We start from the raw sequence: 13,748 nt of genomic DNA, 5'->3' as shown, positions 1-13,748 counted from the left end.
TTAACTGTGCCGGTACCCTGGTTACCGTATAGCTTAAGCCTTCCAAGTTCATTATCAACTTCATGATGACATCTTAAATACTTATTTTACAATGTTTGTGGCCTGCTATCCCTTCACAATCTTTGCTATCCCTTCACAATCTTCCCTTTATGGGAAATTGACATCCTGTATCAAAATATGTGAAATTAAGATCCCATTAACACTCACAGGTCAAAGTAAAAGATCCTATTGTGCAACCTCAAGAAGGGTAAAATCCTTTACATTCCAGCCAATAACTGCCTCAATTAACATCAAAGAAAGAGATTGTCCATCATCGCATTGCTTTCGGGGAAGCTTGTAAACTAACTACAGAAGTTTCCAGCATAATAACTGCATCTATGTCCTGCGTTATATTTTAAATGTTTAAGACGGAACTGCAGATGCTGGAAAATCGAAGGTACACAAAAATGCTGGAGAAACTCAGCGGGTGCAGCAGCATCTATGGAGCGAAGGAGATAGGCAATGTTTCGGGCCGAAACCCTTCTTCAGACTCTTCTTCAGACTTCCTCAGTCTGAAGAAGGGTTTCAGCCCGAAACGTTGCCTATCTCCTTCGCTCCATAGATGCTGCTGCACCCGCTGAGTTTCTCCAGCATTTTTGTGTACCTCGTATTTTAAATGTCCTGTGTTGCCTGTTCAATGTTTTAGAATGACCCAAGACCAATCTGTTTTTTCTATGACATTCTGAAATCACTAAATTCTCTATCTTTCCAGTCTCATCTAGCTACACCCTTTGTTAGCGTTTTAAGTTTCTCTTGCATTGATCCAAACCATGGACACACTGTTTAGGGATGCAATCCCCAGATCCTCATACTTCTATTTCACTGTAAGAATCTTCTTAAAGCACATCGAGGTATTCTAGTGTCATTCGAGCTTTTTCTTTTCATTTAGGATCTTTGCAGTAATGGAGTGCCTTTGAATGCTTTCAAATGGATTACATGAATGCAAGATGTGATTGCTAAGCACCTACGTGTACCACAAAATGTATGTTATTGGTAAGAAATAATACATGCCATTCGTTGAATACAATTGATGAATACAAACATGCAATCATAATTTTGATATTGCAAGTTTGCTGAGTCCCATTTCCCAATGGATTTTCTCCTTCAACAGGCTATGAATGTTTTTATTTGGAAGTAGAATTATCTGTAACAAAAGTAATTTAATGCTAAGTGGAAAGTAAAATGTGTATGTGGCTCATATTACTAAAATAAACTTAAATTTATATAGTACCTTTGGCACATAAGGGAAATAAAATAATAGATAAACTTGAAATTGAAATACACAAGATATTAGGGTAGTTTGTGTGAAGAGTTTACCTTGAGATAACAACTTAATATGCCAATCTGAACAAGTAACACACTTTTCTGTTTTGTTGGGAAAAAAAGATAAGTTTTCCACTTCTTAGAGTCCAGAAAGTTCTTTGAATTTTCATAGTCAACAGAAAAGGCAAATTATATGTCAGAGTTTATTTTGAGGGTAATGGAACTGCTTTGCAAGACACAATGTGGCACTGCAAAAAATAAGGCATTTTGCATTACAGTCGAAGATAAAATACAATAGAAGGCAAGGCTATTCCTACATCAACAATGTTACCTCCAAATGTTTACTTTGCCAAGTTTCAATTTAGTTTCATATTCACGTCAATAAATATCTTTAACATTCAAGGGCTTTACCATCAGAATCCCTCACCATCAACATCCTGTCAGTAACGACAAGAATTTCAACTAGATCAGCCACATAAATACCAGATCAAACCACAAATTGGGTATCCTGTGGTGACAAACTCACCTCCATTCACCCCAAAATCCATTCCTTCAAGCACAAAAACACCTATCTGTAGAGTAGAATTTCTTGGAAAAGTGCAATTCCAACAATTCTCATGAAGCTATCCAGAACAAAGCAGTGGACGATGATATCTCATCCAATACTGTAAATTCGCATTGCCTACGCTGTACAGCAGCTGCAGCGTATACTAAAAGCAAAATGCACCGCAGCAGCGCAGCCAACTTCTACAGCATCTCCAAAAACCAAGACTCATCTAACAAGATGGATATTGGCAACGGATGCATGGGAAAACCACCACCTTCAGGTTTCCATCTGCCTTACATCATTCTGATTTGGAAACATAAATTGACACACTTCCATCATTGTGGGGTCTAAATCTTTGAACTCCCTACCCGACAGTAGTGTGAGAATACTTTCACCAGAAAGAGTGTGACATTTCACTTTGGCAGCTCACCACAAGGACAATTAGAATGTACAATAAATGCTGACCTTGTCAGCAGTGTTCAGTTCCTAAAAAAAAAAGTATACTAACAAGTCAACTCGCAATAACTTATTTGTTCCAAACTGCTTTGTGCACATGCCTTTATTTTTCTTGTACATGTGTATAATCTGGTCAGTTGCTTAAGTCACCATTATTCACTGTTCATCGATAACCAAACTGCCACACCTAAATAGTCAGCATTATATAATATATGGATTTATAGATCAAGATTTTGTTTCCAATACCCATCAAGGCAATGTTAAGATAAGATACTTACGGTGGCAAATAAACAAAGTCTGATTTAAGATTAATCCTGGTAATACTACATTCACACCAAAAATATCTTCCATGAAATTGTGGTAATTGGCATAAATTAATCTGATACAATTTATTTGTAAATAGAATGACCATGTATACTTAATCTCAATCCATAATAATCAAATTCAGAGTGCTCTCTTACCTCGTCATTCTTCCACTAAGTCAGAGAGAGTTTTCTTCTGGCAAATGGCTTCATAGAGACACTAGCTATGTGCTATTGAAGAGTCACCTCAACTCTAACATCTGCATCTGTGCACTGCAATGGCAAACTGAGAACTAAAGAGGAACATAGAACAATACAGAAAAGGACACAGTGTGCTGGAGTAACTCAGCAGATCAAGTATCTCTGGAGAACATAGATAGGTGCCATTTCAAGTCACAACCCTTCTTCAAACTTGAAACATCATCTATCCATGTTCTCCAGAGATACTGCTTGACCTGCTGAGTTACTCCAGCACTTTCATCACAGGAACAAGCCCTTCAAACCCACAATGTCTGTGCCAAGTTAATCTCCTGTGCTAGTCTGATTCATATCCCTCAATTTGCTGCATATCCATGTGCCTACGGAAAAGTCTCTTAAACACCACTATCATATCTGCTTCCGCCACCATCCCTGGCAGTGTGTTCTAGGCACCCACCCCTCTCTCTCTCTCTCACAGTAAAAAACATGTCCTACACATCTCCTTTGAACTTTGCCGCACTCACCTTAAAGCTACTCCTTCCAGTCTTTGACATATCCACTATGGGAAACAGATACTGTCTCTCCACCACTCATCCACCTTAGGAAAATGGTTCTGTCGTCTTACCATTCTATGCCTCTCATAATCCTCTTAATCTCGGACACCTTAGAGAAAACAATTTATGTTTGCCAACCTTTCCTTATAGCTTATACCCCCTAATCTGATAAATCTCTTTTGCCCCCTCTCTACAGCCTCCACATCCTTCCTTGCAAAGGGGTGACCAGAATATCATAGAACTGGTTTGTAAGTTGTCCCTGTGACCTGCGTGGGTTTTCTCTGGGTTCCTCCCACACTCCAAAGACGTACAGGTTTGCAGGTTAATTGGCTTGCATAATTGTAAATTGTCCCTAGTGTTTGTTGAATAGCATTAGTATGCGGGGATCGTTGGTCGGCGCAAACTTGGTGGGCTGAAGGGCCTGTTTCCACGCTGTATCTCTCAACTAAACAAGATTAGTACACAGGTGACCGATGGTCTGTGAGGATTCTGTAGGCTGAAGGGCCTGTTTCCACGGTGTTTCTCTAAAGTAACCCAAACTAATTGTATACAATGCTCCAAATACAGCCTGATCAAAGTTTAATGGAGCTGCAAGATGACTTATTTTCTCTTATACTTAATGTCTCAACCGATGAATGCAAGTCTACCATTTGCCTCCTTTACCACTCCATCTATAATAAATGTGACACTTTCAGGGACCTATGGATTTGGATCGTGAATCCTTATGTATATCGGTGGTATTGAGAATCCTGCTATTAACTGTATATGTTCCCTTGTATTCAACGACCCAAAGCGCAAGACCTCACAGTTGCTCAGGACTAAGCTGACAGGCAAGTTCACTTCTCACCCACACTCTGAGCTTTACACCAAGGTTGGTATAAGTAACAGAATGCCTTCTTTTGAATAGGGTCACCGGCCTTGAATAATTCAAGGTAGACAAGTAGTTAACTTTCATTATTTTTTAAAGTCACCTTCAGTGATAAATGACACAGTTAACAAATCAAGGTCAGCATTTATCACCGATGAAGTGATATCGTAACATGAACAAGAAAATGCGGCTCACATTATGCAAAATGGCTTTATACTCCTTAGAGAAAACAATTCATGTTTGCCAACCTTTCCTTATAGCTTATACCCCCTAATCTGATAAATCTCTTTTGCCCCCTCTCTACAGCCTCCACATCCTTCCTTGCAAAGGGGTGACCAGAATATCATAGAACTGGTTTGTAAGTTGTCCCTGTGACCTGCGTGGGTCATGGCAGGTTCGTTTTTATCATTTAAAAATAAATTGGATAGTTATATGGATGGGAAAGGAATGGAGGGTTATGGTCTGAGCGCAGGTATATGGGACTAGGGGAGATTATGTGTTCGGCACGGACTAGAAGGGTCGAGATGGCCTGTTTCCGTGCTGTAATTGTTATATGGTTACTCCAATATAAAACAAAAGGATTCAGCAAAGCTATTTAATCTCAACATCCATACAAAGGCTCATTTTTACTTCGTATGAATGAAGAATTATTCCAAAAAATTGTAGTACAGACATCTCCAAAATTAAGTGCTTATTTTCAATTTAGCACTCACTCCACCAGAACATATTGGCTTATCCATTGATATTATTCCCCTAGCTTCTTCCCTAAAGTCAGAAAGAAAACAGGTAACTACCTGCTTCCCATACTAACAGAATTCTTGCCTTTGCATACATTAAAACAGTCCATTTTAATGCCTAATAAGCAAAACAACTGCAGATCCAACCATGCCAATCTGTCAGAGTTGAAGATTGTGACTTTTCCAAAAGGAAAGGAGCATCTCAGAACAGTGGGCCAAATTCAGTTCGATGTTAATCAGTTCTTCCAGCTCTCAGCCATCCATGGCTTAGAACATCTCAGATTCTTGCAAATGTTCAGCCAAACAAACAAGATGAACTGAAGGTACACAAAATTGCTGGGGAAACTCAGCGGGTGCAGCAGCATCTATGGAGCGAAGGAAATAGGTGATGTTTCGGGCCGAAACCCTTCTTCAATCCCCAGCAATTTTGTGTACTTCCTTCACTCCATAGATGCTGCTGCACCCGCTGAGTTTCCCCAGCAATTTTGTGTACCTTCGATATTCCAGCATCTGCAGTTCCTTTTTGAACAAGATGAACTGAAGGTCAGGTGCCAAGATATCTGATCTCCAGCTCCAGGGTCAAACGCAGCATCAAGTCCAGCAGTGGTGGATTTAGACCTTCAAGTTTAACAGGTAGCCAGCAATCTAATAGCAAACTGAATTTTGCTTGCTCAAGTTACATTTTTTTAAATCAATTTGAATAATTTTTAGACATCTTGGTGGCAAGCTGTGGATGTCTTTCGACCTTAAGACTTTAGAGATACAGCGTGACAACTGGCCCTTAATCCCACCGAATCCACACTGACCAGCAATCACCCTATCCCACACAACAGGAACAATTTAAGATTTTACCAAAGTCAATTAACCCACAAACCTGTATGTCTTTGAAGTGTGGGAGGAAATCGAAGCACTCTGAGAAAACAATGTGGTCACAGAGAGAACGTACAAACTCCATACAGACAGCACCCATAATCAGGATTGAAACCAGGTCCCTGATGCTGTAAGGTAGCTCTCTACTGCTGTGCAACTGCACCACCCTTGAGGATTTCTAAGTGAGAGCGTTCCATTTTATGCCACCAACAGTCAACTCATCTTGTGAGCCTGCTCCACTTCTCGAATGTAGAGGGGCAGCTCAGTCTGGCCTCCCCACCCAGGCTCAGCAACTACCACGAACATTGAAGCCAAGGGGTGTTCATTGTAATCCTGCCACTTGTCTTTTGTTCACAATTGACTCAATACCTCTGACAAGCCCTCTCTAGTTTTAAGATCAAATGTTATTCTGTACTTCATAAGAAATCATGTTACATTGGTTTTGGTTTACATTATTGTCATTACAGTGCCAAAATGTATTATTAACTTCAACACAAAATTGTGTGTTTTTTGCAATTGCGTAATTGCGTGAGATATGCAAATTGTACTTCATTCAGTAGGATGGATTTTTATAATCTAAAAAATGAATAGTATTTTCACTTTGATTTCCTCTTGCCCTTGTGGGTAAAAGGAATGAACCTACTCATACTGCAACTGTCCAGCAATAAACATGTTTAATGTTTAAGTAATATTTTAATTTTTATGTAAGTAAACAATAAGCCAACAAAGAAAGATATGTGTATTAAATTATACTGTGCCATTTGACCATCTCTAATTCAATTTCAGCCTCATCAGTTACAGCAAACAACAATTTGTCCCCTATAATATACTTAAAAAAATATTACAAGATTTTAAAACTATATATTTGACTCAATAAAACTTTAACATAAAAAGCATAATACATTTTAAACCACCCTTTGGATTGAATTTAGTTCATATTCAATGCTCCAAGGCACATTTATTAAAATACATCCATATTGCAAGAAAGGAATTCTGACACATTAAAAGATAAATTTACTGCAGTTGAGAAATATACAATATGGTCAACTTCCTTTGCTATTGAAAACATATCAACTTCCTTTGAAAACATGATAATATTTATTTCATCTGTTTAGCTCTTACAATCAATAGTAAACCCTCAACTCCTTTATCCCATCAACAAAGCAGTCATACATTTTAATTGCACTGTGCTCAAATACAAAGGATGAAGCTTAGAAATTAATGCACAGTAAATAAATAACTCTAAGCGGGCATGGAAAAACATCGATCTTTCCATTCAACTGCTGTAGAATTCACAATACTATTATTGCACCTGTTCCTGGAACAAACTCAGAAACATTGACAGACACACTGGCAAGTGTGTACCCGTTATAACATAAATAGCTTGTAAAATATACATTTTATTTATCAGCTGTACTTTGAAATACAATTACTTTTCAAAGTAGGTGGGAGTGGGAAGGAAATATTGGCACCAAATAAAATGTTCACTCAACAATTCATTTTGTTTTATTTCCAAACCATTTAAAGCCAATAACAGACCAAATTCTTGCACTTTATGTTGTGCCTTTGAATTTGACGAGGCTGAGCTTGCAGCATACTAATATACAAAATATTTGGCGAAAGCATTAATGAACTTAAACAAATTATACCAAACTTTAAACATAATACTTTGGTATAGACTGAAAGGTTGATTAAATGAATAATTAATCTACATAAGCAACAACATCTACAATTTCATACACTGCAGACCCAGTTAGCATTTTATTCAAGTAACATGTACATTTAATTTCAGTTTCTTTTCAAAATCAAGCCATTCTTTTATCAGTCAAGACCAGAGTACACTAGCTGTATTATTATGCTCGTTATTCGATTTACTTTGTACACCCATTACAAAAAATACATTTAAAAGCAAGACCTTCTCATCAAGTGTCAACCTAAAGTAATTCACCAGTACTTCAATGCCTGGTCTCAAGGGCAATAATCATCCATGTACATATATACCACACTGCCACTTCTTTGATAAAGGTCTCCAAATCCACATTGTTTACATAAATTTTACCAAACTGCTTGCTGAGCTGGCAACTGTTTCAGTAGTATCAATGAAAATTAAGAAATTAGGAGCAAAATGAATATGTGCACGTAGTCCAGGTAAAAGAAATATCATGGAAAATATTCTATGCTTTGCCTTAAATATAAAGTCACAAAGCAATTTACACATTAGTTCACATCTCCCTTGCCCTCGTGGTAAATGCATCACTAAATGCAATTGGCTAAAGTAGTTGCTCAATTCATTATGGAGAGCAATGTAAATGTAAATGCCTCATGTATAATTATCAACTTTAACCAGTTAGCCACCTTGAAAATGTTATGGTAACTCAGACATACAGCTATTGATATTTACATCAACCTTTTGTAAAAATCAACATGTAATCAAAACTTCAAAACAATTATTAAGTACCATCTCCTCTGATATGTTGAAGTTAATGTGTACCTTTTACATCCAGATTTTAGCTATTATTTCAACAGCAACTTTAAAACAAAATATATTTTTAATCTAATAATTCTCAATCCTTAGCCCATCACAGACTTTGCACACTTTAATTTTATCACATCTGCAACAAAACCTTGAACATCAACTTGACCTGCATTTCACAAAACTTTGTATTAAAATACAATAAAATAATAAAATATATATTTTCTGATATGTTCAGATAAATTTCCGTCTGGGTGAATTTTAATACCTGAATGAACTGTGTGTTATCTTGCAACATTAATCTGTACAAGGTTGTCACTTCCTAGTCCATTATCATCTAGTATCATCTGGTCCTCGTCGTTGTTCTTTAAATTTTAGAAACATATTTAAATTTCTAAGTAATGAAGGGTTAGAAAAGGTGAGATAAGCGTATTGTTCATTGACTTGTCAGTCGTGTAAGCTTTATTTCTATATCAAGTGACTGCAAATGTCTGCTTCCTTTCTTTTGCTCCCTTTCCTACAGCATCTGTGCAGTCATAGAAAATGCCCAGTCTTTTCTGATCATCACGACGTTGCACAAAAAACCTATCGCCCTATCTCAATTACCATACACTTCCCACTTGTCATCCAAGTTCAGAAAATAGCCGTATATACTTTGTCGTGTCCCTTGACTTGAATCTTGCCAATACCTTTCATCATTTGTGTTTATTTTATTCTTCTGAAAGGGCAACGATGAAACCTGATACTTTAAATATAAATACGTACTCGTAAATACAATACGAGATTACAATATGTCAGATGACATAGGCCCTGCACTTGTTTGACACAAGCCTGAATATCTACGCATAAAGACACGTTTTAGGCATTAAATTATTTACATTTACTTTTACAAATCACCGCGGTGTCTGTAAATTTAAACATCTGAACACTGTGTGTATTACAAATATGTGAAGTAATCCTTTCTTACCTAATGCCACTTCGCAGGCTTTGCGCAACTGGGAGTGATGCGCCTTCTTCACCTCCTTATCTGCCAAAATCTTCTCAAGCGCTCTGGTGAGAAACATGTTCTTCGTCTTTTTCCCTTCATACATGTCGCGCTGCCCACACTGGAAGCGGCCCGGGGTTCTTCCCCCCACTCCCCCCTCTCTCTCTCTCTCTCCTGCTGGATTTTCCGATTATTATTAATTTATTCGCTTCTCTTCTCTTTCCCTTTGCCTTTGCCACCCCCCTTGAGGCCAGCAGCGATCAACAAGAGGAGGAGGAGGAGAGAGAGGGGGTGAGAAGGGGGGCTGCAGTTGCTGGTGCCGGTGCCGGTGCAGTGAGTGTCGAGGTGGGACGGGAGCTGTGGCGTTGCTGTGCCGAGCACCGAGCTTCCCCCATCACCGGCCTTCCATCGCCATGTTGGAAGGAAGCAGCGTCACCAGCGTCACGCCCGGGCTGCAGCAAAAGGACGCGCGGCGAGCGATGCCCGTTGCCTGCACCCCAGCTGACAAGCACCTTCCCACTTCCCCAGCCTGCAACCCAGCAGCGAGTGAACGATGCAACAAAGAACGGAGATAGACACACACACACACAACGCTGGAGCAACTCAGGGGAACAGGCAGCATCTCTGAAGAAAAGGAGTCGGGGTCTGAAGAAGTCGAAACGTCACAGCTAACTAACAATGATTCATTCTACATTTCTGTGATCATCATCTGCATTGGCCTGAAGATATAAAAATGCTGGAATAACTCAGTTACTCCAGCAATTTTTTTGTGTCTATCTTCGGTGTAAACCAGCATCTGCAGTACCTTCCTACACATTACGTCTGTTTTGATTTGTCGTTTTCACACCTTATCCTTCAATATATCTCTAGTCTCCCTCTCCCCTGACTCAGTCTGAAGATGGGTCTCGACCCGAAACGTCACTCATTCCTTCTCTCCACATATGCTGCCTGTCCCTCTGAGTTACTCCAGCAATTGGTTTATCTTCGCTGTATCTGTAGTTCCTTCCTACACAATAAAGGGCCTTGTCGTTGACTTCAACAACAACCTGTGACACTGCAATTCATAACGCCCATCAGGTGCTTCTTAAAATCTCAATCCAAGTTAAATGATACCATCCATTTGTACAAATGCATCGAGTTAATAGATTTCTGTTTGGAAGGTTTTAATGTCAGAAAGGTCGCGAAAACAATACCACCCCCAACGGTCACAAATAGTGTAGCATAAATTAGTAATTCGCAGTGGAGCAGTAGACGTAAATGAAACGTTCGAACATTAAAATAATTTCATTTAAAGAGTTATACGGAACTCTGGCAACATTTTACAATGGGAAATCAGCAGAGCATCCGTAAAGATTTTGAAAACAGGGTGCGGTGTGTGGAAGAATCAATACTGAAAGGTAAATGCATTTCAAAGAATGACTGGGCTACATTGTTTTATTACGCAATTCTATTTACTGTAATATCCCAACTAGCAAATCCCAATAAATTCACTTATTGATTGACACACTGTAATTAAAATAAAATGTTATAGATATAAGATAGAGTACAGATAAAAAATATGATTTTCCAGTTATCCAGGGAATAAGCAAACTGAATAATGAGGGGAGGTGTGGAGTGGGAAGATTGGACTGTAAACCAGTCATTTTAGGGGAGGGACGCGTCTGTGAGAGGCGGGAACGTTGGCAAGGCGGTGGGAAGGAAGTAGGAAGAAAAATGCCAAGGCTGTAAAATCGTCAGTTCGAGTCTAAATAACACGTTTATTCAGATAAAAATGTGTTTTGTACTTTATGACAAGGTTTCTTGTGATATTGGATTTACGGGTATTAATCACAGGAACACAGCCGTTGCTTTCCCTCTCACCGTCCCTCCCTCACCATAGTTCTTCGACTAGTTTCACTGTCCTTCAGATTAATTTTACAAATTGTATGCCTCCTTGTCACCTTCCCTTCAGCTAACAATGAACCATTCTACATATCATCGTCTGCTTTGATCTGTTGTTTACACACCTTACCCTTCCATATCTCTAGACTCCTTCTTCACTGACTCAGTCTGAAGGTCTGTACCTGAAACGTCACCCATTCTTTCTCTCCAGAGATGCTGCCTGGCCCGCTGAGTTATGGGCCTGTCCCACTTAGGTGACTTTTTAGGCGAGTGCAGGAGACTGCTCGCCACATGGTTGATGGGTTCTGGTGAGTCTCCTTCATGGTCGCAAGTAGTTCCCGCATTCTGGGAACAAGTCGCAGCCACAGTATTGTCGCCGCAGTTGACCATAATATGTAGATTTGTTCTTTTTTTCCTTCGCTTCCATCTTTTCCCCCCACTCTCCCTACTACAATCAGTCTGAAGAAGGGTCCTGACTCAAAATGTCACCTACCCCTTTTCTCCGGATGTTGCCTGACCTACTGAGTTACTCCAACATTTTGAGTCTACTGCACTTTTCCATGTTCTGTGAATAGTTACTTGAATGAACAGGGCATGGATGGATATGGAGTGAATGCAGATAAGTGGTACCAGTATAGATAGGCACGATTGTCAGCATGGATGCAATGTGCCTTAGAATGTGCTTCTAAATTTACAACCCTTTTTAGTAACTTGCCAGTTTCTTTGTTGATGTTGCAGTCAAAAGCGCTTGAACAATTTGTTGGGAAGAAAGCCAAACTGTAAGAAAGAGGATGCGCCTCCATGGGAACTGAAAACATGCTGAGTGTCCCTAATTTTTCCATTTCAAATGCAAATAAATCCTACTCAAGAATCCTCTCCAATAGATGTGAGGCTCGCCTGCCTACAATTTTCAGTCTTGTCTTTCTCAACATCTCTATGTGTGACAATTTGTGTTCATAAATGTCTCTACCTTAATGCATCTACACATGCCACCCAAAAGAGGATGATTTTGTTCACCTATATTAAGATGTTATCATTCCTGTTCCTTCTAAGACATTAAGCAAATCATTATTTTTCACCTTCTGGCATGCATCTTATTCCATTATTCCCTGATCTTCCTCTCGGGCTCTATTCCAGTTAATCTTGCTGAGTAAAGTAACATCCAGCACCTTCAGTCTTTTCCTAAACAACTTCCCTTTGAGTGGGGAGCATGGGAACTGGGGCCTCGGTGAGTGGGGATTGGGGCCCTTGTGAGTGGGAAGGGAGCATGGGAACTGGGGCCCTGGTGCATCAGAAGAGAACATAGAACAGCATAGGAACAGGTCCTTTGGGCCAAAATGTCTGTGTTGAACTTGATGCCAAATTAAACTAATCCCTTCTGCCTGCACATGCTCCATATCCCCCCATTCCCTGTATACGTAAAAGCCTCTTAAACTCCACTATTGTATTTGCTTCCACCATGACCTTTGGCAGCATGTTCCAGGCATCTGCCACTCTGTGTAAAAATCTTGCCCCACAAATCTCCTTTAAACTTTCTACCTCTCACCTTAAAAGTTAGAGTGGTCTTGTATTTGACATTTACCACCTGGGGAAAGAAAAGTTACTGACTGTCTATCCTATCTACATCTCTTATAATTCAATAAACTTCTATTGTGTCTCCCCTCAGCCTCCGACACTCCAGAGAAAAGAAAATCCAAGTTTAAGGTCATAAGTGGTAGGAGTAGAATTAGGCCATTTGACTCATCAAGTCTATGTGGCCATTAGGCCATTTGGCCCATCAAGTCTACTTGGCCCATCAAGTCTACGTGGCCATGTCTGTTCTATCTCTTCCTCCGAACCCCAAAGTTTGTCAGTCCTCTCCTTAATGCTAATACCCTCTAATGCAGGCACCATCTTGGCAGTCTCTCCATAACTTCCTCATTCTGCAACTGTAACTGCACACATTATTCCAAATTCAATTCAATTCAATTCAACTTTAATGTCATTGCACAAATACTGAGTATGGGTACAACGAAATGCAGTTTTGCGTCAGTCCGTAGTAGTAGTGCATATAGAAATTTAAAAAAAAGAAGATACAGAATAATCAAAAATACAGAATAATTAAACAATGGGGACGGAGGGACCGGAGAAGTCTATCGGCGGGACTCCGAGTTCAGCAATGTGATGGTATAATTGTAGAAGCTGTTCCTCGTCCTACTGGTACAAGACCTGAGGCTCCTGTACCGCCTCCCTGATGGGAGGAGGGCAAACAGTCCATGGTTGGGGTGGGAGGGGTCTTTAATGATCTTCCCAGCCCGTCTCAGACATCGTTTTCGGTGGAGGGCATCCATGGCAGGAAGCGGGGCACCGATGATGTGCTGAGCGGTTTTCACCACCCGTTGTAGTGCCTTCCTGTCCGCAACAGTGCAGCTGCTATACCATACCGTGAAGCAGGTGGTCAGGATGCTCTCGATGGTACAGCGGTAGAAGTTGGTCAGTATCTGGGGGGACTGGTGGGCTTTCTTGAGCCTCCTCAGGAAGTAAAGGCGCTGCTGTGCCTTTTTGATCAGCTTGGAGGTGTTGAGGGACCAGGACA

General features: G+C 39.9%; 1 protein-coding gene across 4 annotated transcripts in view; it reads right to left on the bottom strand.

The window, feature by feature from the left end:
* Positions 1-9,779, bottom strand: part of arfgef1 (ADP ribosylation factor guanine nucleotide exchange factor 1) — a 179,765-nt gene extending 169,986 nt beyond the window's left edge. For 2 of the 4 annotated variants that reach the window (XM_033019361.1, XM_033019362.1), the window contains exon 1: positions 9,275-9,779. In XM_033019361.1, coding sequence (XP_032875252.1) covers positions 9,275-9,398 — 124 coding nt within the window. In that variant the 5' untranslated portion in view covers positions 9,399-9,779. The remainder of the gene's footprint in view (positions 1-9,274) is intronic. The other 2 variants (XM_033019364.1, XM_033019365.1) reach the window with 1 other exon arrangement.
* Positions 9,780-13,748: the final 3,969 nt, after the last annotated feature.

This window comes from Amblyraja radiata, chromosome 4 (assembly GCF_010909765.2).
Source record: "Amblyraja radiata isolate CabotCenter1 chromosome 4, sAmbRad1.1.pri, whole genome shotgun sequence".
NCBI classification, from domain to species: Eukaryota; Metazoa; Chordata; class Chondrichthyes; order Rajiformes; family Rajidae; genus Amblyraja; species Amblyraja radiata.
Note: the sequence above shows the minus strand (reverse complement) of the source record. Positions and strands in the feature narration are given on the sequence as shown.